Raw genomic sequence first — 25,120 nt, forward strand, 5'->3', positions numbered from 1 at the left:
TTCAATTCAGCTCTCATCCTGGTATACACTTGCCTTCCCTTCTTGTTTGTCTGTTACTTTCTTCAGTTTATAGATACAGTTGACCTTGAACAACTCAGAGGGTAGGGGTGCCCAACCCCAGTGTAGTTGAAAATCCGACTAGAAGTTTTGACTCCCCGAAAACTTAACTACTAGTAGCCTACTGTTGAAGGCTTACCAATAAAATAAATAGTTATTAACATGTATTTTATATATAATGTGTTTTGTATACTGTGTTCTTAAAGTAAAGTAAGCTAGAGAAAAGAAAATATTATTAAGAAAGTCATAATGAGGAAGAGAAAATACATTTACAGTACCGTATTTATCGATACTGTAAGTTTATGTTATCTGTTTACAAGCTGAATCATCTGTTAGTATCTATATTAATATTGTTTTATATGATACAAAACACTGTAGATATATATGTTAGAAACACTAGACAATGAAAAATGAAAAGTGAAAAAGGAACATTTATTTACTGGTATAAGGATTCATGCATTGATAATGAAGAAGCAGCAGTATGATGGCTTGATGGTAGTCTAGTGTAATTGATATGATTGCTTCACAGATCGCTTCTTAGTACGCTGGCCTGAATGGTTACAAAATTTTGTAGCCATTCAGCAGTACACTGCTAAATGGTTACAAAATTTTTATGGCATACAGTATTACAGTCATATTCATGTACAGGATTGGAAACATTGTTACATTTTAAAAAAATGTGATAATAGGCTGATACACAGTTGGTAATGTAATTCTTTGAAAGCACAGTTATAAATCATTAATAAAACAACATTATTAATTTTATTGATTATTAATTTTATATTAAACATCAGTCACTTTATGCCTATGTAAGGATAGGCTATCCATTTCAATACCAGTCTTGTACATGATACTCTACGTGATGAATACTTAGGTGTGATGATGACACAAAAACATCTCATACAATTCTTGCCATACAGTTATTAGATTCTTACACAAAGGTATATACACATACACAACAGATAAGTTTATTAACTGTAGGCATGATGATTATTTACTATTCATTAAATCGCAGTGGGTCATCATAAAGGCCTTCATCCTCCTTGTCTTCACATTGAGTAGGCTGAGGAGGAAGAAGAGGAGGAGGGGTTGGTCTTGCTGTCTCGGGGTGGCAGAGGCAGGAGAGGTGGTGGAGGAGGAGGGGGAGGCAGAGATGGTAACTTTATGGAAATACATTGTAATTTCTTTGTGACTTTTTTGCTTTTTCATTTCTCTAAAAATGTTTCTGTATGGTACCAGTCCCTCTCCCACCATGTGCTTTGGTTTCAGAGTCCATATCATAGAAGTGTCCTTGTAAAAGAAGTCAAAAGCAGTCTTAAATAATCGGAACCCTGCTGCCTGATTGTCTAATGTCAGTTTGTTTTCTGACACAGCTTCTTCTACATCTTCTTCCTCATCGTCTGGCACTGTTTTGGAAGCACTCATCTTCCTCACGTCATCTTTTGTTAATTCCTCTGGTGCAGTGTCTGTTAGCTCTTGAATTTCTCCAAGATTCAGAACTTGAAACCCTTCACCCCCATCTTTTTTTGGCCGTATTCACAGTCTGTTTCATGATTTCCTTGATTGGCTCTGTCGTAAATCTTGTGAAGTCATGCAGGACATCTGAGCACAGTTTTCTCCAGCAGGAATTTATTGTTTCAGGTTTGATGGCTTTCATGGCTTTTTCTTTAACAATGATGGCATCTTCAGTGGTGTGATCCTTCCTCCAGACTTACGTGATGTTCTCTCCATTGGGGTCTCTCAGTGTGGATAATCCTTTCCATAGAATATTGTGTGTAATGAACCTTAAAGGTCCTTACCCCCGATCTAGAGGCTGAATTAGAGACATGTTTGGAGGGGAGTAGACCACTTAGACGCCTTCAGTGTTGAATTCATGGAGTTCTGGGTACCCAGGGGCATTGTCCAATTTCAAAAGAACTTTAAAAGGCAAGGTATTTCCTGACTTCAGGGACAAAGCATCGATGCAACCAATCCATAGAAAGGCCCTTCTTTTTGTATATCCAAAGACTGGCAGCTTGTGTTTATCTTTTCCCATCAAGGTGAGCAGCTTTATAGATAAGGGCAGTCCTGGTGGTAAATGCAACTGCATTTTCACGAAACAGTAGACTTAGCCTCTCCCTTCCTGCCTTAAATCCTGGTGCTTGCTTCTCTTCCTTACTAATGTCTTTTGAGGCTTTATTTTTAAAAAATTTTCCCCCTCCAGAATAGGGCACTTTCATGTGCACTAAAAACCTGTTCAGGCAGATATCCTTTCTCCTCAGTCTGGGAACTTGTCTGCTGCCTCTGCATCAGCAGAGGCTGCTTCTCCTGTTATCTTGACAGTTTTTAAGCCAAACCTCTTTCTAAAATTATCAAACCATCCTTTACTGGCATTAAATTCTCCAGACTTAGATCCTTCATCTTCCTTTTGGTTTAAGTTGTCATATAATGACTTTGCTTTTTCTCAAATCATATTAGAGTCTATAGGTATGCCTTTCTTATAGCAATCCTGCACCCACATAAAAGCTGCATTTTCAATATGAGATAAAAAGGTATTTCACAAAAAGCGCAAGGTTTTTGCCCCTGCCAGCATAGCGACAGCTATGGCTTCATGAATTTCCTTTTCATTTTTTACAATGGTCCTTACACTGGATTCATTTATCTTGAAATGGTGGGAAATCACAGCTGCAGACCGCAATCTCTGGTACATATCAAGCAATTCAGCGTCTTCTTGTAATGTCATGACTTTTCTCTGCTTCTTGGGAGCACTTCCAGCATCACTAGTGGCACTTCGCATGGGTCCCATGGTGTTATTCAAGGCCTATGGTATTGTACTAAACTTGATGAAAAATACTCAAGAACCACAAGAGATCAGTTTTTCCTACAGTACGCAATTTGCTGGAGAGACAGACTGCTCAGGAGATGTTTTAAGCAGATACTTGCAACACCTGAGCTAGCAACAGGAGGTGGCTATGAAATTATTACAGAAGTACAGTATATGCCACAGTTAATTTTATGCAGTCATGATTTCATACTGCATCTTTATGTTTGGGTTTCTCTCAACTGTGAATGGTGCCATGTATGGTCTGTAAGTGTGTGTGTAAGTTTTGATAAATTTTAACTTTTTAGAGGAGATTTGTGTACATTTTATGGTAGTAAGTGATAAAATAGACTAGTATCTACATATAGTTTATGCATTCATGACATACCTAACTTTTTCTTAAATTTATTGGTATTTCTAGGCTCTGTGGTTTGTCTGAGGGTTTTTTCAAATTGTTGCACATCCCCCCCCCCAAATTGTTCCAATATATTTACTGAAAAAATCTGCATATAAGTGGACCCATACAGTTCAATTCCATGTTGTTCAAGGGTCAACTGTAATTTCTCAGGGAGATCCTCCTCAATCAGGATTGATCTTCTTGCTCTGTTATCCATACTATTTTTTTTTCACAACTCACACACACACACACTGTATTTTATTTTTACAAGACATAAACTGACACCAAGCATTGTAAATGGATGACTGCAACAAAAGCAACAATGATGGCAATTACCAAACACAAAGCACGCTCATACTATGTCATAATATTGACATTCAGTCCAGTAAACCTCCACTGTAACAGCTCCTTTACTTTGCAGTGAAAATTGATTTGTATATTTTTTGCCTCTGAGTCCTTGTGGGATTTATCTTTTTTTTTTTTTTTTATTCAAACAGAAAGTCACGAAAATTGTAATCATCCTCATCAGTTCACTCAGTCCCATGCAATCAGTTTTTTTTTTATCTTGATCTTTTGTTAGCGCTTTTATGAATTCATCAGTTTTCCATTAGAGTTCTGAAAATGCTTATTCATTCAGTTCAGCAGTATCGTCAGTTACCAGAAACCTGTACTTGTCAGTCTTTTCCATGAATTCTTTGAAGATGAAACGCTTTTATAGGAACATTTTTGTGAAAGCATCAGAGTACACCCAGAACTGTCTGTAAATGAAAAGAGACTTAAAAATGACCACGGTTAAAGATTTGATGCAAGTTCATAGTAATGCAATTGACAAGAAAATTTAGTTATTTCGGAGATATACATTTTAAAGTAATAACTAGAGTTATGACTTATAACATTATACCAGAACATATAAGATTCTTAGAAATTTCATGTAATGTCTGAAACATTTATATGAACATATTTCCATACAAATAACCCAAAGAAAGTTTAGTATTAGTTGTTTTTTTTGTTTGTTTGTTTTTTTATACTGCAGGTTCTTATTAGTCATCAATTTTATACACATCAGTGTATACATGTCAATCCCAATCGCCCAATTCAGCACACCACCATCCCCACCCAACCGCGGTTTTCCCCACTTGGTGTCCATACGTTTGTTCTCTACATCTGTGTCTCAACTTCTGCCCTGCAAACTGGTTCATCTGTACCATTTTTCTAGGTTCCACATGCATGTGTTAATATACGATATTTGTTTTTCTCTTTCGGACTTACTTCACTCTTTAGAGACAGTCTCTAGATCCATCCACGTCTCAACAAATGACTCAATTTCGTTCCTTTTTACGGCTGAGTAATATTCCATTGTATATATGTACCACAACTTCTTTATCCATTCGTCTGTCGATGGGCATTTAGGTTGCTTCCATGACCTGGCTATTGCAAATAGCGCTGCAATGAACATTGGGGTGCATGTGTCTTTTTGAATTATGGTTTTTTCTGGGTGTATGCCCAGTAGTGGGATTGCTGGATCATATGGTAATTCTATTTTTAGTTTTTTAAGGAACCTCCATACTGTTCTCCATAGTGGCTGTATCAGTTTACATTCCCACCAACAGTGCAAGAAGGTTCCCTTTTCTCCACACCCTTTCCAGCATTTGTTGTTTGTAGATTTCCTGATGATGCCCATTCTAACTGGTGTGAGGTGATACCTCATTGTAGTTTTGATTTGCATTTCTCTAATAATTAGTGATGTTGAGCAGCTTTTCATGTGCTTCTTGGCCATCTGTATGTCTTCTTTGGAGAAATGTCTGTTTAGGTCTTCTGCCCATTTTTGGATTGGGTTGCCTGTTTCTTTAATACTGAGCTGCATGAGTTGTTTATATATTTTGGAGATTAATCCTTTGTCCGTTGATTCGTTTGCGAATATTTTCTCCCATTCTGAGGGTTGTCTTTTCGTCTTGTTTATAGTTTCCTTTGCTGTGCAAAAGCTTTTAAGTTTCATGAGGTCCCATTTGTTTATTTTTGTTTTTATTTCCATTACTCTAGGAGGTGGATCAAAAAAGATCTTGCGGTGATTTATGTCAAAGAATGTTCTTCTATGTTTTCCTCTAAGAGTTTTATAGTGTCCGGTCTTACATTTAGGTCTCGAATCCATTTTGAGTTTATTTTTGTGTATGGTGTTAGGGAGTGTTCTAATTTCATTCTTTTACATGTAGCTGTCCAGTTTTCCCAGCACCACTTATTGAAGAGACTGTCTTTTCTCCATTGTCTGTCTTTGCCTCCTTTATCATAGATTAGTTGACCATAAGTGTGTGGGTTTATCTCTGGGCTTTCTATCTTGTTCCATTGATCTGTGTTTCTGTTTTTGTGCCAGTACCATATTGTCTTGATTACTGTAGCTTTGTAGTATAGTCTGAAGTCAGGGAGTCTGATTCCTCCAGCTCCGTTTTTTTCCCTCAAGACTGCTTTGGCTATTCGAGGTCTTTTGTGTCTCCATACAAATTTTAAGATGATTTGTTCTAGTTCCATAAAAAATGCCATTGGTAATTTGATAGGGATTGCACTGAATCTGTAGATTGCTTTGGGTAGTATAGTCATTTTCACAATATTGATCCTTCCAATCCAAGAACATGGTATATCTCTCCATCTGTTGGTATCATCTTTAATTTCCTTCACCAGTGTCTTATAATTTTCTGCGTACAGGTCTTTTGTTTCCCTAGGTAGGTTTATTCCTAGGTATTTTATTCTTTTTGTTGCAGTGGTAAATGGGAGTGCTTCCATAATTTCTCTTTCAGATTTTTCATCATTAGTGTATAGGAATGCAAGAGATTTCTGTGCATTAATTTTGTATCCTGCAACTTTACCAGATTCATTGATTAGCTCTAGTAGTTTTCTGGTGGCATGTTTAGGATTCTCTATGTATAGTATCATGTCATCTGCAAACAGTGACAGTTTTACTTCTTCTTTTCCCATTTGTATTCCTTTTATTTCTTTTTCTTCTCTGATTGCCGTGGCTAGAACTTCCAAAACTATGTTGAATAATAGTGGTGAGAGTGGACATGCTTGTCTCATTCTTGATCTTAGAGGAAATGCTTTCAGTTTTTCACCATTGAGAATGATGTTTGCTATGGGTTTGTCTTATATGGCCTTTATTATGTTGAGGTAGGTTCCCTCTATGCCCACTTTCTGGAGAGTTTTTATCATAAATGGGTGTTGAATTTTGTTGAAAGCTTTTTCTGCATCTATTGAGATGATCATATGGTTTTTCTTCTTCAATTCGTTAGTATGGTGTATCACATTGATTGATTTGCATATATTGAAGAATCTGTGCATCCCTGGGATAAATCCCACTTGATCATGGTGTATGATCCTTTTAATGTGTTGTTGGATTCTGTTTGCTAGTATTTTGTTGAGGATTTTTGCATCTATATTCATCAGTGATATTGATCTGTAATTTTATTTTTTTGTAGTATCTTTTTCTGGTTTTGGTATCAGGGCAATGGTGGCCTCGTAGAATGAGTTTGGGAGTGTTCCTTCCTCTGCAATTTTTTGGAAGAGTTTGAGAAGGGTTGGTGTTAGCTCTTCTCTAAATGTTTGGTAGAATTCACCTGTGAAGCCATCTGGTCCTGGACTTCTGTTTGTTGGAAGATTTTTTTTTTTTTTTTTTGCAGTACGTGGGCCTCTCACTGTTCTGGCCTCTCCCATTGCGAAGCACAGGCTCCGGAGGCGCAGGCTCAGCGGCCATGGCTCACGGGCCCAGCCGCTCCGCGGCATGTGGGATCTTCCCGGGCCGGGGCACGAACCCGTGTCCCCTGCATCGGCAGGCGGACTCTCAACCACTGCGCCACCAGGGAAGCCCTGTTGGAAGATTTTTAATCACAGTTTGTTTCATTACTTGTGATTGGTCTGTTCATATTTTCTGTTTCTTCCTGGTTCTGTCTTGGAAGGTTATACCTTTCTAAGAATTTGTCCATTTCTTCCAGGTTGTCCATTTTATTGGCATAGAGTTGCTTGTAGTAGTCTCTTAGGATGCTTTGTATTTCTGCAGTGTCTGTTATAACTTCTTCTTTTTAATTTCTAATTTTATTGATTTGAGTCCTCTCCCTCTTTTTCTTGATGAGTCTGGCTAATGGTTTATCAATTTTGTTTATCTTCTCAAAGAACCAGCTTTTAGTTTTATTGATCTTTGCTATTGTTTTCTTTGTTTCTGTTTCATTTATTTCTGCTCTGATTTTTATGATTTCTTTCCTTCTGCTCACTTTGGGTTTTGTTTGTTCTTCTTTCTCTAGTTCCTTTAGATGTAAGGTTAGATTGTTTACTTGAGATTTTTCTTGTTTCTTGAGGTAGGCTTGTATAACTATAAAATTCCCTCTTAGAACTGCTCTTGCTGCATCCCATAGGTTTTGGATCTTTGTGTTTTCATTGTCATTTGTCTCTAGGTATTTTTTGATTTCCTCTTTGATTTCTTCAGTGATCTCTTGGTTATTTAGTAACGTATTTTTTATCCTCCATGTGTTTGTGTTTTTTACATTTTTTTCCCTGTAATTCATTTCTAATCTCATAGCATTGTGGTCAGAAAAGATACTTGATATGATTTCAATTTTCTTAAATTTACTGAGGCTAGATTTGTGACCCAAGATGTGATCTATCCTGGAGAATCTTCCGTGCGCACTTGAGAAGAAAGTGTAATCTGCTGTTTTGGATGGAATGTCCTATAAATATCAGTTAAATCTATGTGGTCTATTGTGTCATTTAAAGCTTCTGTTTCCTTATTTATTTTCCTTTTGGATGATCTGTCCATTGGTGTAAGTGAGGTGTTAAAGTCCTCCACTATTATTGTGTTACTGTTGATTTTCTCTTTTATAGCTGTTAGCACTTGTCTTATGTATTGAGGTGCTCCTATGTTGGGTGCATATATATTTGTAATTGTTATATCTTCTTCTTGGATTGATCCCTTGATCATTATGTAGTGGCCTTCCTTGTCTCTTATAACATTCTTTATTTTAAAGTCTATTTTATCTGATATGAGTATAGCTACTCCAGCTTTTGATTTCCACTTGCATGGAATATCTTTTTCCATCCCCTCACTTTCAGTCTGTGTGTGTCCCTAGGTCTGAAGTGGGTCTCTTGTAGACAGCATATATATGGGTCTTGTTTTTGTATCCATTCAGCAAGCCTGTGTCTTTTGTTTGGAGCATTTAATCCATTCACGTTTAAGGTAATTATTGATATGTATGTTCCTGTGACCATTTTCTTAATTGTTTTGGGTTTGTTTTTGTAGGTCCTTTTCTTCTCTTGTGTTTCCCACTTAGAGAAGTTGCTTTAGCATTTGTTGTAGAGCTGGTTTGGTGGTGCTGAATTCTCTTAGCTTTTGCTTGTCTGTAAAGCTTTTGATTTCTCCATCGAATCTGAATGAGATCCTTGCCGAATCTGAATGGGATCCTTGCCGGGTAGAGTATCCTTGCCCGGTAGAGTAATCTTGGTTGTAGGTTCTTCCCTTTCATCACTTTAAGTGTATCATGCCACTCCCTTCTGGCTTGTAGAGTTTCTGCTGAGAAATCAGCTGTTAACCTCATGGGAATTCCCTTGTATGTTATTTTTCGTTTTTCCCTTGCTGCTTTCAATAATTTTTTTTGTCTTTAATTTTTGCCAATTTGATTACTATGTGTCTCGGTGTGTTTCTCCTTGGATTTATCCTGTATGGGACTTGCTGTGCTTCCTGGACTTGGGTGGCTATTTCCTTTCCCATGTTAGGGAAGTTTTCCACTATAATCTCTTCAAATATTTTCTCTGGTCCTTTCTCTCTCCTCCTTCTGGGACCCCTATAATGCGAATGTTGTTGCGTTTAATGTTGTCCCAGTGGTCTCTTAGGCTGTCTTCATTTCTTTTCATTCTTTTTTCTTTATTCTGTTCCGCAGCAGTGAATTCCACCATTCTGTCTTCCAGGTCACTTATCCGTTCTTCAGCCTCTGTTATTCTGCTATTGATTCCTTCTAGTGTATTTTTCATTTCAGTTACTGTATCGTTCATCTCTGTTTGTTTGTTCTTTAATTCTTCTAGGTCTTTGTTAAACATTTCTTGCATCTTCTTGATCTTTGCCTCCGTTCTTTTTCCGAGGTCCTGGATCATCTTGACTATCATTATTCTGAATTCTTTTTCTGGAAGGTTGCCTATCTCCACTTCATTTAGTTATTTTTCTGCGGTTTTATCTTGTTCCTTCATCTGGTACATAGCCCTCTGCCTTTTCATCTTGTCTGTCTTTCTGTGAATGTTGTTTTTGTTCCACAGGCTGCAGGATTGTAGTTCTTCTTGCTTCTGCTGTCTGCCCTCTGGTGGTTGAGACTATCTAAGAGGCTTGATGGGAGCGACTGGTGGTGGGTAGAGCTGACTGTTGCTCTGGTGGGCAGAGCTCAGTAAAACTTTAATCCACTTGACTGTTGATGGGTGGGGCTGGGTTCCCTCCCTGTTGGGTGTTTGGCCTGAGGCAACCCAAGACTGGAGCCTACCTGGGCTCTTTGGTGGGGCTAATGACAGACTCTGGGAGGGCTCACGCCAAGGAGTACTTCCCAGAAATTCTGCTGTCAATGTCCTTGTCCCCATGGTGTGTTATAGCCTCCTCCCACCCCCCGCCTCTGCAGGAGACCCTCCAACACTAGCAGGTAGGTCTGGTTCAGTCTCCTATTGGGTCACTGCTCCTTCCCTTGGATCCCAGTGCACACACTACTTTGTGTGTGCCCTCCAAGAGTGGAGTCTCTGTTTCCCCCAGTCCTGTCGAAGTCCTGCAATCAATTCCCACTAGGCTTCAAAGTCTGATTCTCTAGGAATTCCTCTTCCCGTTGCCAGACCCCCAGGTTGGGAAGCCTGACGTGGGGCCCAGAACCTTCACTCCAGTGGGTGGCCTTCTGTGGTATAAGTGTTCTCCAGTCTGTGAGTCACCCACCCAGCAGTTATGGGATTTGATTTTACTGTGATTGCGCCCCTCCTACAGTCTCATTGTGGCTTCTCCTTTGTCTTTGGATGTGGGGTATCTTTTCTGGTGAGTTCCCGCGTCTTCCTGTCGATGATTGTCCAGCAGCTAGTTGTGATTCTGGTGTTCTCGCAAGAGGGAGCGAGAGCACGTCCTTCTGCTCCGCCATCTTGGTTACTCCTCCTGATTATATCAATCCATACTATTTTATATGTCCTTTTTAATACTCATCTCTCTCATAGTTGCTTATTTATATCTGTCTCCTTCCCTAAACTGTGAGCTTCTCATGGGTTTTGTGTTGTTTATTGCCTTAGAGCTGGTGTTTTTCACGGGGCTGACAGTGTTTGCCAATCAACTAGTGAACTTTTCTGGGTTGCCTGAATGATGGGTCTTCCTTTCTAGTCATAGAGTTCTATGGTCATAAGTAAAAACTGGGATAGAATTTTAATTTTGTTTCTACCCCTTGTCGTCTTATGTTATCATGCTTAATTATAATTCCTTTAAGAGGACTTTTCTTACATGGATGATAAAAATTTAAAAATAAAAGACGCTTAGAATCACAGAGTTTGGAAAGCCTCCTGGGGTCCCATATATTTTCCTCCCACTTCAGCGTTTGTTAACAGCTTCTCTCATGTGGCCTTTCAGTCTGTTTGAATACCTCCAGTGACAGGGAGCTCATCAGCTCTGCAGATAGTGTGTCCTACTCTTGAACACCTCTTCAATTAACATTTTCCTTGTTAATTTTTTTTTAAATTTATTTTTATTTTTCGGCTGCGTTGAGTCTTTGTTGCTGCACGAAGGCTCTTCTCTGGTTGCGGTGAGCGGGGGCTACTCTTCGTTGTGGTGCGCGGGCTTCTCATTGCAGTGGCTTCTCTTTTTGCGGAGCATGGGCTCTAGGCACACGGGCTTCAGTGGTTATGGCACGTGGGCTCAGTAGCTGTGGCACGCGAGCTCTAGAGCACAGGCTCGGTAGTTGCGGCGCATGGGCTTAGTTGCTCCCCGGCACGTGGTATCTTCCTGGGCCAGGGCTCAAACCTGTGTCCCCTGCATTGGTAGGCAGATTCTTAACCACTGTGCCACCAGGGAAGCCCCAGCATTTTCCTTATTGAACCTCAGTCTATCTTTTATATTTCTCTGTTTGTCCTTTGTTGCCATAAAATGTAATTTACTCCTAAGTGTGCATAGTATGTTTCTTTTTCTACATTTTTTCTTTATTATGCTAAACATACCGAGTTTTTTCAGTTCTCTAAATGCCAGGCTTTCCACATTTCAACCCCCAAATTACCCTCCTCTGGATTCTAGCCTTTATTTTTAAGAAAATTCTCCCCCATGACATTTTATTATGAAACTTTTTGAACATATAGAAAAGTTGAAAGAATTGTAGAGTGGACACCTGTATACCCACTACCTATCTTCTATAGTTAACTTTTCATATATTTGCTTGGTCATGCACCTATCCATCTATGAATCCATTTTTTTTTTTAAAGCATTTCATAGTGAGTTGTAGATATCTAAACATTTCAGCATGCATATCATGAATTAGAACTCAGTATTTGTTTACAGTTTTTCTTTTTAGGTAAATTTATACACATTGTAGTACAGAAATCTTAAGTGTACCATTCAGTGAGGTTCGATGTGCCTCCTCTTGTGTAACTCAAACCCCTAACAAGATAGAGATTTGTCACCCCAGAAAGTACCCACTTGCCCCTTCCAAGTCAGTCCCCACACCATCCTCCCAGGTGCGACCACTGTTCCCTTTTCTTGTATCACAGATTAGATTTGCCTCTTTTAAAACTTCATGTGAATGGAATCATATAGTATGTGTTCTGTTGCATACAGCTTCTTTCACTTAGCATAATGTTTTTGAGATTCATGCACATTGCTTGTATCATTAATTTCTTCCCTTTTATTGCCGAGTAGGATTCCATTGTATAAATATACCAATTTGTTTATTTTTCATCCATCCGCAGGTGTTGATGGACACCTGGGTTCTTTCTAATTTCTGGCTATCTTAAATAAAGATAGCTCTGAACTTTCTTGTGCAAGGTTTTGTGGACAAATGTTTCATTTCCCTTGGGTCAGCTATTTAGGGGAAGAATCAGTGGTGATAAGGTAGCTGTATACTTAGTTTTCTGAGAAATTGCCAAACCTTTTTCCAAAGTGGCTTTCCACTTTACATTCTTTTTACAGTTCTAGTTGCTCCACATCCTCACTAACATTTGGATTTTAGCTTTTCAATGCCTTCTTAAGAAGGGCTTTTACAGAAATGATCACAGTCCTCTAGATAGAGCCTGAGACTGCTCTGATTCAGTGATATGCTTGCCTTCTTGGTTGTGAGCACTGTTTTGGAGCTACTGTGTCATATTGAACTTAAGGTCAACCAAAAAATCGAGATCTTTTTCAGATTAATTGTTTCTGAGCCATGTTACCTTTTTGTGCACTTAAGAAACTGATTTTTGAAAATCCTAAATGTAAGACTTTAAATTTATCCCCATTATGTTTCATCCAGTTAATTTGAGAAAACCTAGAATTTTGAATCTGTCATCAGTTGGTCTGGCAGTCCCTTTCAGCTTTATATCGTTTACAGGTCTGGTAAGTGTGTTTTCTGGGTGTTTTAGGTTGTTGATGGGATTGCTGAATAGTTCAGGTCCAAAGATAGGGTCCTATGACACACTGCTGGAGACTTCTCTCTTGACTCCATTCAGTAGGATGGGCCAACAAACTATGAATTTATCTCATTATAAAATCATCTAGCTTACGTTTTTGTGTGTTTTCCCATTAGAATTTAAGCTTCATGAGAGTAAAGTCCTGTCATGTATCTAAGCATCTAGAACCAGGGATTAAGGCATATAGTTGGTGTTCAATAAATGTTTTTAAATGAATGAGTCAATGATGGATAGATATGAGGATTTTGTTAAAAGCCTTGCTGAAAACAACTTTCAGTGAATTTTCTTGGAATTCCCCCTGTGGCAAAATGAAGCAAACAAGTGCCAACAGCATACCGTTTGGCTTTTTTGCAGAAAAGGAAGTGAATGAACTGATGGAAGAGCTGTTTGAAACTGTGAGTAATGATCTTCGAATGAGAACTCAGAATAGTAAAAGTGGATTCTCCAGCAAGCTCTGTCCTTTGGTCTCAGGGCCTCTCTCTCCAGAAGGGTGGTGTGCACCAAGCCCATTCCCCTTTCAGTCCACCCAGGAGAGAATATAGTGACAGGAGATTTTTGCTAAGTAATAAACTTTGATTATCCATATGTAGGTTATTCTTAATAAAGTTTTCCTTGCAGGCTTTTGGGTGGACTCTTCACTATCACATGTTGCATCCTTAAAGATTGCAAACTAATTTTAGATTATTCTGAGCCCAAATAGTTACCTTTCTCATAAATTGATCTCTTTAAAGATATTCTGATCATTTCAAGTTATCCACGCTCTGTGTTTACCATTACAAGTTGGCTGATTGAGAAACTCTTTTCCTGGCATAATAGCTACCCCATGTGCAGGATTGTGCGAGCCCAGAAGTGAGAAAGGTTGTTAATGCAAGCTCTTTCTGTGCGCCAGCGTTATTAAAGTCCTGTAAACTAGTCTTTGCTTTCCCTTCTCACTGCTAGAGTGACTTTTGCATGCCCATTCCCCAGGAAAATCCTTCTTTTCCTTTGCCCTCAGTTTCAAGATGAGATGGGATTCTCCAACATGGAAGATGATGGCCCAGAGGAGGAGGAATGTGTGGCTGAGCCTCGGCCCAACTTTAACACCCCTCAAGCCCTACGGTAGGCCAACCAAAGACCTTGAGACTTAGAATGGAGGAAAAGTGTATGTCTGAAAAGGTTTTGAGAAATTTTAGCTAACAATTTCCCATCCCTGACTACCTGCTGTTACTGATATTAGGATGCAGAGTCCCTTGTGGGTGTTAGGTGTCAAGTGAATAAGTCTCCTTATGGGGCAGTGCAGCTATAGACCAAGCTGTACCTGTTTGGGAAGGGAGAAAAAGCAGTAGCTGGCATCCATAGCAGCTTCTCCAGGTGAGTGGTGCTGGAGAGGTGTGTAGGACTCTATGTGGCCAGCCACAGAAACTATCCCAAATTGTAATATCCAGTATGTCCCTTTTGTTTTTCTATTTGTCGTTAACATCTAGTAAATGTTAATGAACCTTTGTTAGTCACCAAGGCATTAATTGAGCAAACCATAAAGCACCTGAAGTAATGCCCTGGAGTCTGAAATGTGTGTACTGCCCTCTTCACTTAAATTAGCACTTCCATTGTCCCACCCAGAGAGTAGAGGCTTTAAATTTTTCCCCGTTTTTGTGATGAGTTTGCATAGTTTATCCGTACTTTATTGCTATCCATTCTGAGTAGCAGCATACTATCGTTAGGTGACTGGCTGGATGTCAGGGTATGGTTTGTGCCATGCATGGAACAAAGCAAAACTGAAAGACACATAGTCTCTAATTAGTCCTGTGTTTTAACTTAACAGCATTACCTAACTAGAGAGCTTTGGATCCACCTGAAAGCTAGGCCTTCAGGGAACTTGCAAATTTAGTGAAAAAGACAAGGTATACTAATCATTGTGTAAAAGTCAGAAATATCAGTCATACTCCATTACAATAAATACCATAATATAACCACAACAGAAATCTCAGGAGTTCCTTTTTTTTTTCAGCTTCGTTGAGGTATAATTGACAAATAAGGTTGTAAGATACCGAAAGTGTACAGCTTGATGATTTGGTAAACGTATGCTTTGTTAAAGGATTCCCCCCGTCAAGTTAATTAACACTTCTGTCACCTCACATCTTTACCGTTTTTTTTTTTTTTTTGAGAACAAATTTCAAAATTTCTTCGAGTCTGTATTTGACCCACTTATTTCACACCATATTTCATAGAAAAAAATTCTAGTGTAGCAGAGTAGAACCTGGGAACTTACTATCATGGGATTTGATCTGTAAACATATTTCAGTTCCACTAGTCAACTCTGTGTATGGATTTTTAAAATTTGGTCATTATGTAACTACTTAAAAATCCTTATTCCGATTCAGTTACCTTTCGGTATTCAGTTGATCTGCATGGGCTGCTGCTGCTTTTCTTTCAGCTAGAAATGCAAACCTAGCTTAATCTTTGATTAAGTAAAATATCACAGGGAAAGTGAGTTACCTGTGTTCCCCGTATCAACTACCCATCCAGGTAATACTTATTAAAATCAGGTGCAGGCTTTTTTTTTTTTGCATTATCTACATTTTTCATGTTTCTGTTCTTCTGTTCCTCTGCTAGTAATGCAGATAATCAAGAGATTTCAATTCTCAGTAAAATTGTGCAGAGGACAGGCCTGTGTCTTTAGGTTTTCACCCTGTGTCAGCCCATACTCACAGTAAATACTGTAAAAGGAAACATAACTTTTTTCAACAGCCTCTGGGGACAAAGATTATTATCATTTAACTATTGCTAAATTCTGGAGGATTTCTTGAATTATGATAACCTGCTAGTCATAGCTACTTGAGCAGGTCTTATCCTGATTGCACAGAGTATCAGCTCTTGCTTAATCACCTGAGTGTCTTGTTCTGCCTGTACCTCAGAACTAGCATGCTAGGTATTTGGATTCTTACTTCAGCCCCAGACAGTCTCTCTCTCTCAGGAGGTAGGGGTAGGAGGGTAGTGTTAGAAAACTTGGAGAAGATTCTGTGTCACCATTAAGAACAAGTCTGAGATTAATTTGGCTGTCAGTGTGCTGAAAAATGATGGGTTCCCATTAACTCCTTGACTGCTTTGTTATCCAGACACTTCCCTACTCTTAGATTTTTGTTTAATTTCCCCTTCATTACGATATTACTTAGAAGACTGATGTAGAAGAACGGGTGGGGGGCAATTCAGAACCATCTTATTTGAATCTACGCTAACAACTTTGGGAGAAGATTTGGGTAGGATAGGAGTTTGCCTATCGGCTAAAGTGAGATTTGGGGATTAGCAGTAGATGGAAGTTGTTCAGACTTGCTTAGCCCACCGTTAGAAGGAACGGGATGTGTTGCGGACCCAGGGAAATGTTCAAATCCAATCATCTCCCTGTTGAGGATAGGTTTGAGGAACCACTGGCCAACTTGCTAAATGAGCAGCATCGCACAGTGAAGGAGCTACTTGAACAGCTGAAGATGAGGAAATCTTCAGCCAAACAGCAGCAGGAGGTAGAGAGGGTTAAGCCCCAGAGTGAGAAAGTTCATCAGACTCTGATTCTAGACCCAGCACAGAGGAGGAGACTCCAGCAGCAGATGCAGCAGGTAAGACTCTTCTTGGTAATGTTAATATTGGACCATCCCATGGCCTGGCTCGAAGCCAAACATTAAATTAGCAGCTTTGGAAAAGTCGGAAACAGGTGTCTTGATAACCACTGAAACCACAGACCGCAGGATCTTCACATCAGTTAGGACCTTGAAAGGTCATCATGTTCGTGTCTCAGGTAAGAATGCATTGTAAGGACCCTGATAGTATTCAGAATGATAGATTTCAAAGAATCTTTAGTAATCCCTTCTGAATTTAACAGCCTTATTGCCAGAGTAGTTTTTTCTTCTTTCTAATCTTAGTCCCTCTGGCTTGAGGTTAAACTTCCTCTGGTTCTGTCATTTTGCTCAAGTGGAACATATCTGAGAAAAAAATTCATACCAAGATACTATGTTGTTCTCATAGTCTCTGTAGAAAGCCAAACATATATGCTAAAGTCACTAACATCTTGGTAAAGTCTTCTGGGTTCCTGAAATGACAACATCATAACATGTCACTATATTATTTTCTTTCCCTCCCCAGCACGTGCAGCTCTTGACGCAAATTCACCTTCTCGCCACCTCCAACCCCAGTCTCAGTTCGGAGGCCAGTACCACCAGGATATTTCTTGTAAGGTTTCAGATATCCCTAACTCTAAAGAATTGTGTATGCAGTTAGTTTGGAAGTCATTTCTCACAAATATTGACTCATCATAAGCTACATTTATTCTTCTCTCCTGCATGTTTTGGTAGCTGTTCGTATGGCTTCATGTGCTTGTTGATAAAACATAAGTTACTGGTTCCCGTTAAAGGACAAAAAGAGTATTCAGTTTCTTAAGACTATTCCTCTTACCTTTTTATTGGATTCTCTTACCTTTAGATCCACTCATCTTGGGCTTTTGGTACTTCTCTTCTTTTTATTGAATTCATTATTTATTAGGCTCAATATCAGTGTTTTATGTACAAAATTAATTTTGCTTATGGCATTATGAAGTATTTTGGAGGAAGGGCTTTTAATTTCAAATTTTGGGGATTTCCCTGGAGGTCCAGTGGTTAGGACTCGGCACTTTCACTTCCGGGGCCCAGATTCAATTTCTGGTCGGGGAACTAAGATCCTGCAAGCTGTAGGGCGTGGCCAAAAAGAAAAAAATTCAAATTTTAACACATTTTTGACTGGAGACGTATTATAGCCACAGGCGTTAGTTTCTGCAAAAATCCACCTGTCAGTAATGTGTTAAAATCCTATAAAAATTGCTCCTGAACTTTGGGGTAGGTCATGAGGATATTCTTTGCCTCTTGGGTAAGTCTCTTTGGAGTTTGAGTTGGCTAGTAGTCTGAGCTTCCTTCGATAGTCAGCAGAGTGTTATTTCCCTCTTATTGTGTTCAGAGGATCATGAGAAATACTTTGTTCTTCAGAGAAACCAATGAAGACATTTAAAATTTTTATTTTATTTTATTAAGTAGTGGCTCTCACTCTTGAGAATTTTAATTCTAGCTGGGGAGCTAGACCATACATCCAAAAGGCTGAGGAACAGTCAGACTGAGAATAAAACAAGAGCAAATTAGTGTATCACAAATCCCCAAATATCTGAGGACTTGGCAAAAGAACAGTCTTAATGGCAAAATGTTAATTATGGAAGACTTTATGATGATTTTTACCTGTTTTTATACTATTATAGGAAGGACAGTTTTTCACTCAGAGGCTAAGGGCTACTGGTACTAATTTTCTGGAACTTAGATCTCCTTTGTGTCCTGTTTTCCCAGAAAGAGCTGGGAACCTTTGCTCAAAGCTCCGTCGCCCTTCATCATCAGTTCAACCCCAAGTTTCAGACCTTGTTCCAACCCTGTAACCTGATGGGAGCTGTGCAGCTCATTGAAGACTTCAACACACATGTCAGCGTTGACTGGAGTCCTCGTAAAACTGTCAAGAAGACTGGTAGGGGACAGATGTGTCCGCTTTAAGTTTTTACTTGCAATGAGAGGTGGGAGTCTTATCCCATAGATAATTTCCTAGGGATAATTTCCTAGGGGTGGAGGAGACAGGGTGTTTGTAATTTCTTCCTTCTCTCTTTTATCCTCCCTTTGTGCTCATTATGTAAGTTCTAGAATTAGGTGATAATACTTGGGCTTAAGTAAGGCATGGAGGCAGTGGACAGGGCAGGGTTGTTGGGGGTAGAGATGTGGGACTCCTGCTAATAATTGGACTTAAGTAGATATGAGGGTAAGTATTAGGAGTCAGGCCAAGACAAACTGGTATCTGATAAAGTTGGAAGTCAAGTGGTAAAGTCGGATTGTGTTTAGGTTTCTACTCACTTCTTCATTAAGATCATTTTATTTCCCATAATGATTATAGTGATATCTCCATTTTGAGTGAAACATTGATATGGGAGTTAGGAACAAATTAGAGATGTTGTACATTTACCATGTTCAATATTTTAAAGAAATTTGCAGGTTTGGTTTCTACTTTGCATTGGTTTAGTATTTTTTGAGAAAATATTTGCTGTTCCCTTAAACTAAATATTTGCTTCTGATTTGTTCCTAGTTTAGCAAATTAGTTGTGTTTTGCTGTGGATTTGGGTTTGTCTTTGGATTTGATTTTAAATCCCTGACTCTTATAGTTAAATTGAATATAGTTGAATTTAAGTGCATTATGTCATAGACACTGATCTCAAACTACTTTATTAGTTATATGTTGGTAATGAAAACTTAATTTAACACCAGACTACAGTTATAACTTATACATATAGTGTCCTGTGTTTTTCTTCTGGGGATATAAAAATAACATTTATGGAAGGAGAAATATGGCTGTATAGTGGTGCTTATCTCTGGAAAGGCAGAAGTGCCTGGAATTGAGAGGCTTAGACAGCAAGACAGAAATGAATGAGACTGAATTGTCTCATTCTCTTTATGGTTTTTTTGTTCCCAACCTCAGGAGGAATCTGGGAGAACTTAATGAAAGTTAAGTAAGAATCAAATAAAATAAAATTTGGAATACCAGATTTGTGAGGGAGATTAAAGAAGTTGGAATCTTATCCTGGAAGAAAGAAAGCATTGTTGAAGGTCACTTATCTTTCAAGGATTTAAAGGGGGAAGGAGGTAAAAATTTTTTGAGCATACACTATCTGCCAGGTATTACTAGGTACTTTATAAGTGCTTATGTTACTTAGTGTGTTAAGTATTCCACACAGGAAAGAAGAAGAGAATCAACTTTTAATAGCATTGAATGGGACTCCTTTTAGGTATATGTTAGGCTGAGAAAGATTGTGGAAACTTTTGGGAGGGGGGTATGTGGGTGGAAGGGCATCACGTTAGGTAGGGGTGGCTCTATCTAAATGCAAAAATGCATTCAGAAGCTTTTGTGAAGCCGTCTTTTGTTCTAGAATTTCATTTATCAGGAATTTTTTTCTTACAGCCTATGAATTTCCCTGTTTGCCAAAGCAAGTGGCTTGGATCCTAGCCACAAGCAAGGTTTTCATGTATCCAGAGCTACTTCCAGTGTGTTCTCTGAAGGCAAAGAATCCCCAGGATAAGATTTTCTTCACCAAGGCGGAGGACAAGTAAGGGTTTACTGTGAGGTGAACAAGAGCACAAAATATCCCAAGGAGAAGACCTGTATGGTAAAGAACGGACACAAAAGACAAAAAGAAAAGCAGTGTAGATGGGCGCAGTTCTGTAGTATGTGCTTGTTCCAGCAGTGCCAAATACTGCTTTTTTTAGGGAATGACATACACATTTTTGAAACATTTTAAGTTGTTTTTTGTCTTTTATTTATTGTAAAAACTTGCCTTGTAATACTGTTAGAGGAAAATTTTCAAAGGAAAACAATTTTTTTATCCATTAGCCTAACCACCCCAAGACAGTGATTTTTCTTTTTGCATTTCTTATATAATTATTGGCAATATAAGTGTAATTTTGTTTTGCTATTTTTAACTTAACGTCTTCTTGAAATTGTTTTTTCTATCAGATTCCATGCTGTAACATTGTCTTATTTTTGTTTCTGTATATTGTCTTTTAAGGCAATATTAATGGCCCTATGATAGTCCTTTTATTTGACACTCCTGCCCGCCCCCCCCCCCGCCCCTTGTTTAGCTGTTCTGAGTGAGGCTTCACCAAGGATCTTTGCGCATAGAGCTTTTGAAAATCTTTCCAGTTTATCTCTTTGGGTAAATTCTCAAGAGTGAGATTATTCCATAAAGGTTGTGAACACTTTTATGGCTCTTGATTTGTATTTCCCCACTGCCATCAGCAAATATGTACATAGGTAACTGTAATTGAATATGTTATGTTGGGAGGTAGTGTTGGTGCTGTTTAATATGTCTAACATGGTGCCCAGTATTCATTTTATATTAGTTTTGTTAGAGCCATTCTTCTTCAAATTTCATTTGTGTTATTAGTATAAAGTGCGTCATGATCTGACATTTATTAGTGATTTATGCCTGGTTTTTCCTCTTCTCACTTGATTGGGAACTCCTCATTGAGTCTTATTCACATAGTACTTCTTAGCACTCAGTAAATACCTGAAATTTTCTATTGAATTGCCATTAACTTGTACGAGAATTAGACGTAGAAAAAGTGGGTTATAGAATGTGGAGTTCATCTGGGAGGCTTTTCAGCGGGATGGACTGTCAGGTGAGATTGAGTGTCACTGCCCCTTTCTCAGTTTGTTAGCTTTAGGACTGAAGCACTTTGAAGGGACCGAGTTTCCTAAGCCTCTAATCAGCAAGTACCTTCTCACTTGCAAGACTGCCCACCAGCTGACAGTGAGAATCAAGAACCTCAACATGAACAGAGCTCCTGACAACATCATTAAAGTAAGTGCTCCCTGCATGCTCTATTGGAGACCTCGCCTGAGTGCAGCCATTCCTTTTCTTTTGCTTAGTCTCAATGAATAGCCTTTTATTTAAGGCTAGTTCCTCCCACCTGCACACTAGGTTAATTGCCCTCTTTCCTTTCCAGGAACAGTGATTCATTATTTTCCTCTGGAGTGTCATCTTCTTCCTCTGTTATAGATATTTCTCCTAAATATAAAATTGTTCAAATTTTAAAATACTTCTCGAATCTGTTTTCCTCTAGCTATTCATTTTCTCTTTTTTTTTCCACGCTAACCTTCTTCAAAGGGTAGGCCACAGTCCACTTATATCCTTCTCCTTAACTCTTTATATTTAGATACTTATATCAAAGTTATAAAGTATACTTTAAAGAGTCAAATAGTTCTATGAGACTTGTCATGAAAGACAATAATTTTTCTCCCTATTTCCTGCTAAGCAAGGTTTTTGTGGGTGATGGTACATTTACCTCCATATCTAGGTAGCATGCTTATAATTGCTGCCACTTGATTTTTTTTTTTAATATTTCTTTCTTTCTTTCTTTGGCTGCATTGGGTCTTAGTTGTAGCATGTGGGATCTTCATTTGTGGCACGTGGGATCTTTCATTGCAGCACGTGGGCTTCTCTCTAGTTGTGGCGTGGGGGCTTCAGAGTGCACGGGCTCAGTAGTTTTGGCACACAGGCTCAGTAGTTGCAGCGTGCAGGCTCTCTAGTTGTGGCTCACAGGCTCTAGAGTGCGCGGCCTTAGTTGCCCTGTGACATGTGGGATCTTAGTTCCCCGACCAGGGATCGTACCCACATCCCTGTGTTGGAAGGCAGATTCTTAACCACTGGACCACCAGGAAGTCTCCACTTGATTTTTTGGATTTAGGCCTTCTCTTTTAAACTGAAACCATGGAAGATGAAGACTTAGTTCTCTCCACACTCCTATAGTCTCACCACTCACTATAATTATATCACAGTTTTGCTTAGATTGTTTTTATTTTTTTATTTTTTTTATAAATGTATTTATTTTTGGCTGTGTTGGGTCTTCGTTGCAGTGCGCGGGCTGTCTCTAGTTGCGGTGCGTGGCTTCTCATCGCGGAGGCTTCTCTTGTTGCAGAGCATAGGCTGTAGAGCGCAGGCTCAGTAGTTGTGGTGCACGGGCTTAGTTGCTCCGTGGCATCTGGGATCTTCCCGGACCAGAGCTCGAACCCGTGTCCCCTGCATTGGCAGGCAGATTCTTAACCACTGCACCACCAGGGAAGCCCACTTAGATTGTTTTTAGAGTTTACATTATAAGCACGACTAAAAGCTTCTCACAGCTGAGCTATGTAGTGTATCATGATTACTTTGCTTTTCCTCCTGGACATTTTGTTTCTCTTGGTGTTAATAATTGCATTTTTTGAGGATGAGTGGGACTTGGTTTTATTATTACCAGTTCAACACTAAAGTCTTCTTCAGTTTTATAAATCTCTTTTCAATGTGTTCAAATATTTTAGGTGTCCTGCTATCATTTTCATCTCCCTGAAGAAATCCTTCCCAGAGCGCTCTGATGCTGTTCCACGCTACCCATGTTGCTCTCTTGGCTTGCTGCACTAACGTCTTCTCTGGCTTTTTCTTCACCATCATCCTGGGGATTCATTTCACTTCTTACTTGCTTTGGATCCTTTTATTTCTGAACCCCACGTCATTTTTGCCTTGTTTTAGTGTAGCACATCCTAGTAGTATTCTGAGGAAGAGTGCTCGAGAAACAAATTTTTAGGTTTAAACTACTTGTATTCATTGTCTGTCATGACATGACATGACCAGTGTAATTTCCTAGTTTTGCTATTGTACTATATACCTGGTTTGTATATGTAACTATTGTTACTGTGTAACAAGTGTACATGAGACCTGTCTATGAATCTATAATTATTCAACACCAAAAGTTTGAAATAATGTCTCTATTCTCTCACTTCAGTGGGTCTAACATATTCTAGGTTGAAAATCACTTTTATCAGAACATTTTAAGGCCTCCATTTTCTTCTAGTTTCTAGTGCTGGCTCTTTAGAAATTTGATGCCCTTTTGACTCTTGAACCTTTATGTAACACTTGTTTTTCCTCTCCCTCCGGCAGTATGTAGGATTTTTCCTTTTTCTCCAGTGTTTTGAAATTTCATGATAATATGCCTCAGTATGTGTCTAGTTTCATTAATTATGCAAGGTACTTGATAAACTTTACTTTGGAAACTCATAGGTTCCAGTATTGGGAAATGTACTTGAAATGTACATATTGATGGTTTCCTTCCCTTCTTTTGGTCTGTTCTCTCCTATGGTGCTCAGTGGTCAGATGCTAGTCCTCTCAGGCTCATCTTCTCATCTTGTCTTTCTTCTTTTTTCCCATCACTGTGTCTTTTTGTTGTACTTTCTGAGATATTACTTCAGCTTTTTCTTCTAACTGTTCTGCTGAGTTGAGTTATTTTTTCTATCATATTTAAGATGTCTAATAGCTATTTTTATTGTTGTTCATTGAATATTCTTTAATAGCAAATGGCAGAGGGAATGTGGGAAAGCAAGAGAGGAAGGAGGCTGGAGTTTTCTCTTCTATACCTGATCAGCATAGTACTCCTGCCCTCACATATGCCTGACAGCCTCAGTTCAGAGAGCATCCTTTCCACAACCCTGGCTTAATTCTGCCAGGGTAGGGGGAGAAGCTGTCACTGGACTACATCAAACAAGAGAGGGGATTCGGGGTCTAACCGCCTCTTCAGAAGATTTAAAACCTGTCCTCATCTCGACCTGTTTTTAATTCCTCCACTTCTGGAGGTATCTGGTGTCTTATCCTTTTGCCAGTCTTTGACATAAATTTAGTTGACCCATAACTTTTCTCCACATGGGATTTGGTTTTCTTCATTCTTCTATGTGACTTACCACTCCTCCATCTGCTTTTTAGCTTTGAAAAAACAATTTTTTTAATACATTTATTTATTTTTGGCTGCACTGAGTCTTCATTGCTGCACGCGGGCTTTCTCTAGTTGCAGTGAGCGGGGTCTGCTCTTTGTTGTGGTGCACAGGCTTCTCATTGCGGTGGCTTCTCTTGTTAAGGTGCATGGGCTCTAGGCGCGTGGGCTTCAGTAGTTGTGGCATACAGGCTCAGTAGTTGTGGCTGGCAGACTCTAGAGTGCAGGCTCAGTAGTTGTGGCACACGGGCTTAGTTGCTCTGCAGCATGTGGGATCTTTCTGGACCAGGGCTTGAACCCGTGTCCCCTGCATTGCTGGTCAGATTTCTTTCTTTCTTTTCTTTTTTAAATTTATTTATTTTATTTATTAATTTTTGGCTGAGTTGGGTCTTTGTTGTGGTGCGCAGGCTTCTCATTGCGGTGGCTTCTCTTGTTGCGGAGCACGGGCTCTAGGCGTGTGGGCTCAGTAGTTGTGGCTCGCAGGCTCTAGAGCACAGGCTCAGTAGTTGTGCACAGGCTTAGTTATTCTGCGGCATGTGGGATCTTCCTGGACCAGAGCTCGAACCCCTGTCCCCTGCACTGGCAGGCAGATTCTTAATCACTGTGCCACCAGGGAAGTCCCGAGAATTTTGTTGCTTTTACTTTTTCTCTCATTCTGTCTCTCCTTTTAGGCTTTTACCTTTAAAAATTTCCTTTCTGTTGTTTTCATGGGGATTCAAGAGGGAACAAACCCAAATAGATGTGTTTAATCTGCCTGTCTTAACAGTAAGTTACTCCGAACTCTTTTTGTTTTTTAATAAGTTTATTTATTTATTTATTTATTTATGGCTGCATTGGGTGTTTGTCGCGGCGAGCGGGGGCTACTCTTTCTTGTGGTGCGCGTGCTTCTCTTCCTTGCGGTGCGCGTGCTTCTCTTCCTTGCGG

The 25,120-nt window shown here is 39.2% G+C and overlaps 1 protein-coding gene across 1 annotated transcript in view; it reads left to right on the forward strand.

Annotated features, from left to right (window-relative positions):
* GON4L (gon-4 like) overlaps positions 1-25,120 on the forward strand; it is an 87,656-nt gene that overhangs the window by 43,322 nt on the left and 19,214 nt on the right. Inside the window, exons 13-19 of the mRNA XM_029227571.1 lie at positions 13,236-13,276; positions 13,876-13,979; positions 16,273-16,471; positions 16,995-17,081; positions 18,215-18,386; positions 19,863-20,007; positions 21,111-21,261. Coding sequence (XP_029083404.1) covers positions 13,236-13,276; positions 13,876-13,979; positions 16,273-16,471; positions 16,995-17,081; positions 18,215-18,386; positions 19,863-20,007; positions 21,111-21,261 — 899 coding nt within the window. The remainder of the gene's footprint in view (positions 1-13,235; positions 13,277-13,875; positions 13,980-16,272; positions 16,472-16,994; positions 17,082-18,214; positions 18,387-19,862; positions 20,008-21,110; positions 21,262-25,120) is intronic.

This window comes from Monodon monoceros, unplaced genomic scaffold, assembly GCF_005190385.1.
Source record: "Monodon monoceros isolate NGI ecotype Baffin Bay Population unplaced genomic scaffold, NGI_Narwhal_1 Super_Scaffold_18, whole genome shotgun sequence".
NCBI lineage: Eukaryota > Metazoa > Chordata > Mammalia > Artiodactyla > Monodontidae > Monodon > Monodon monoceros.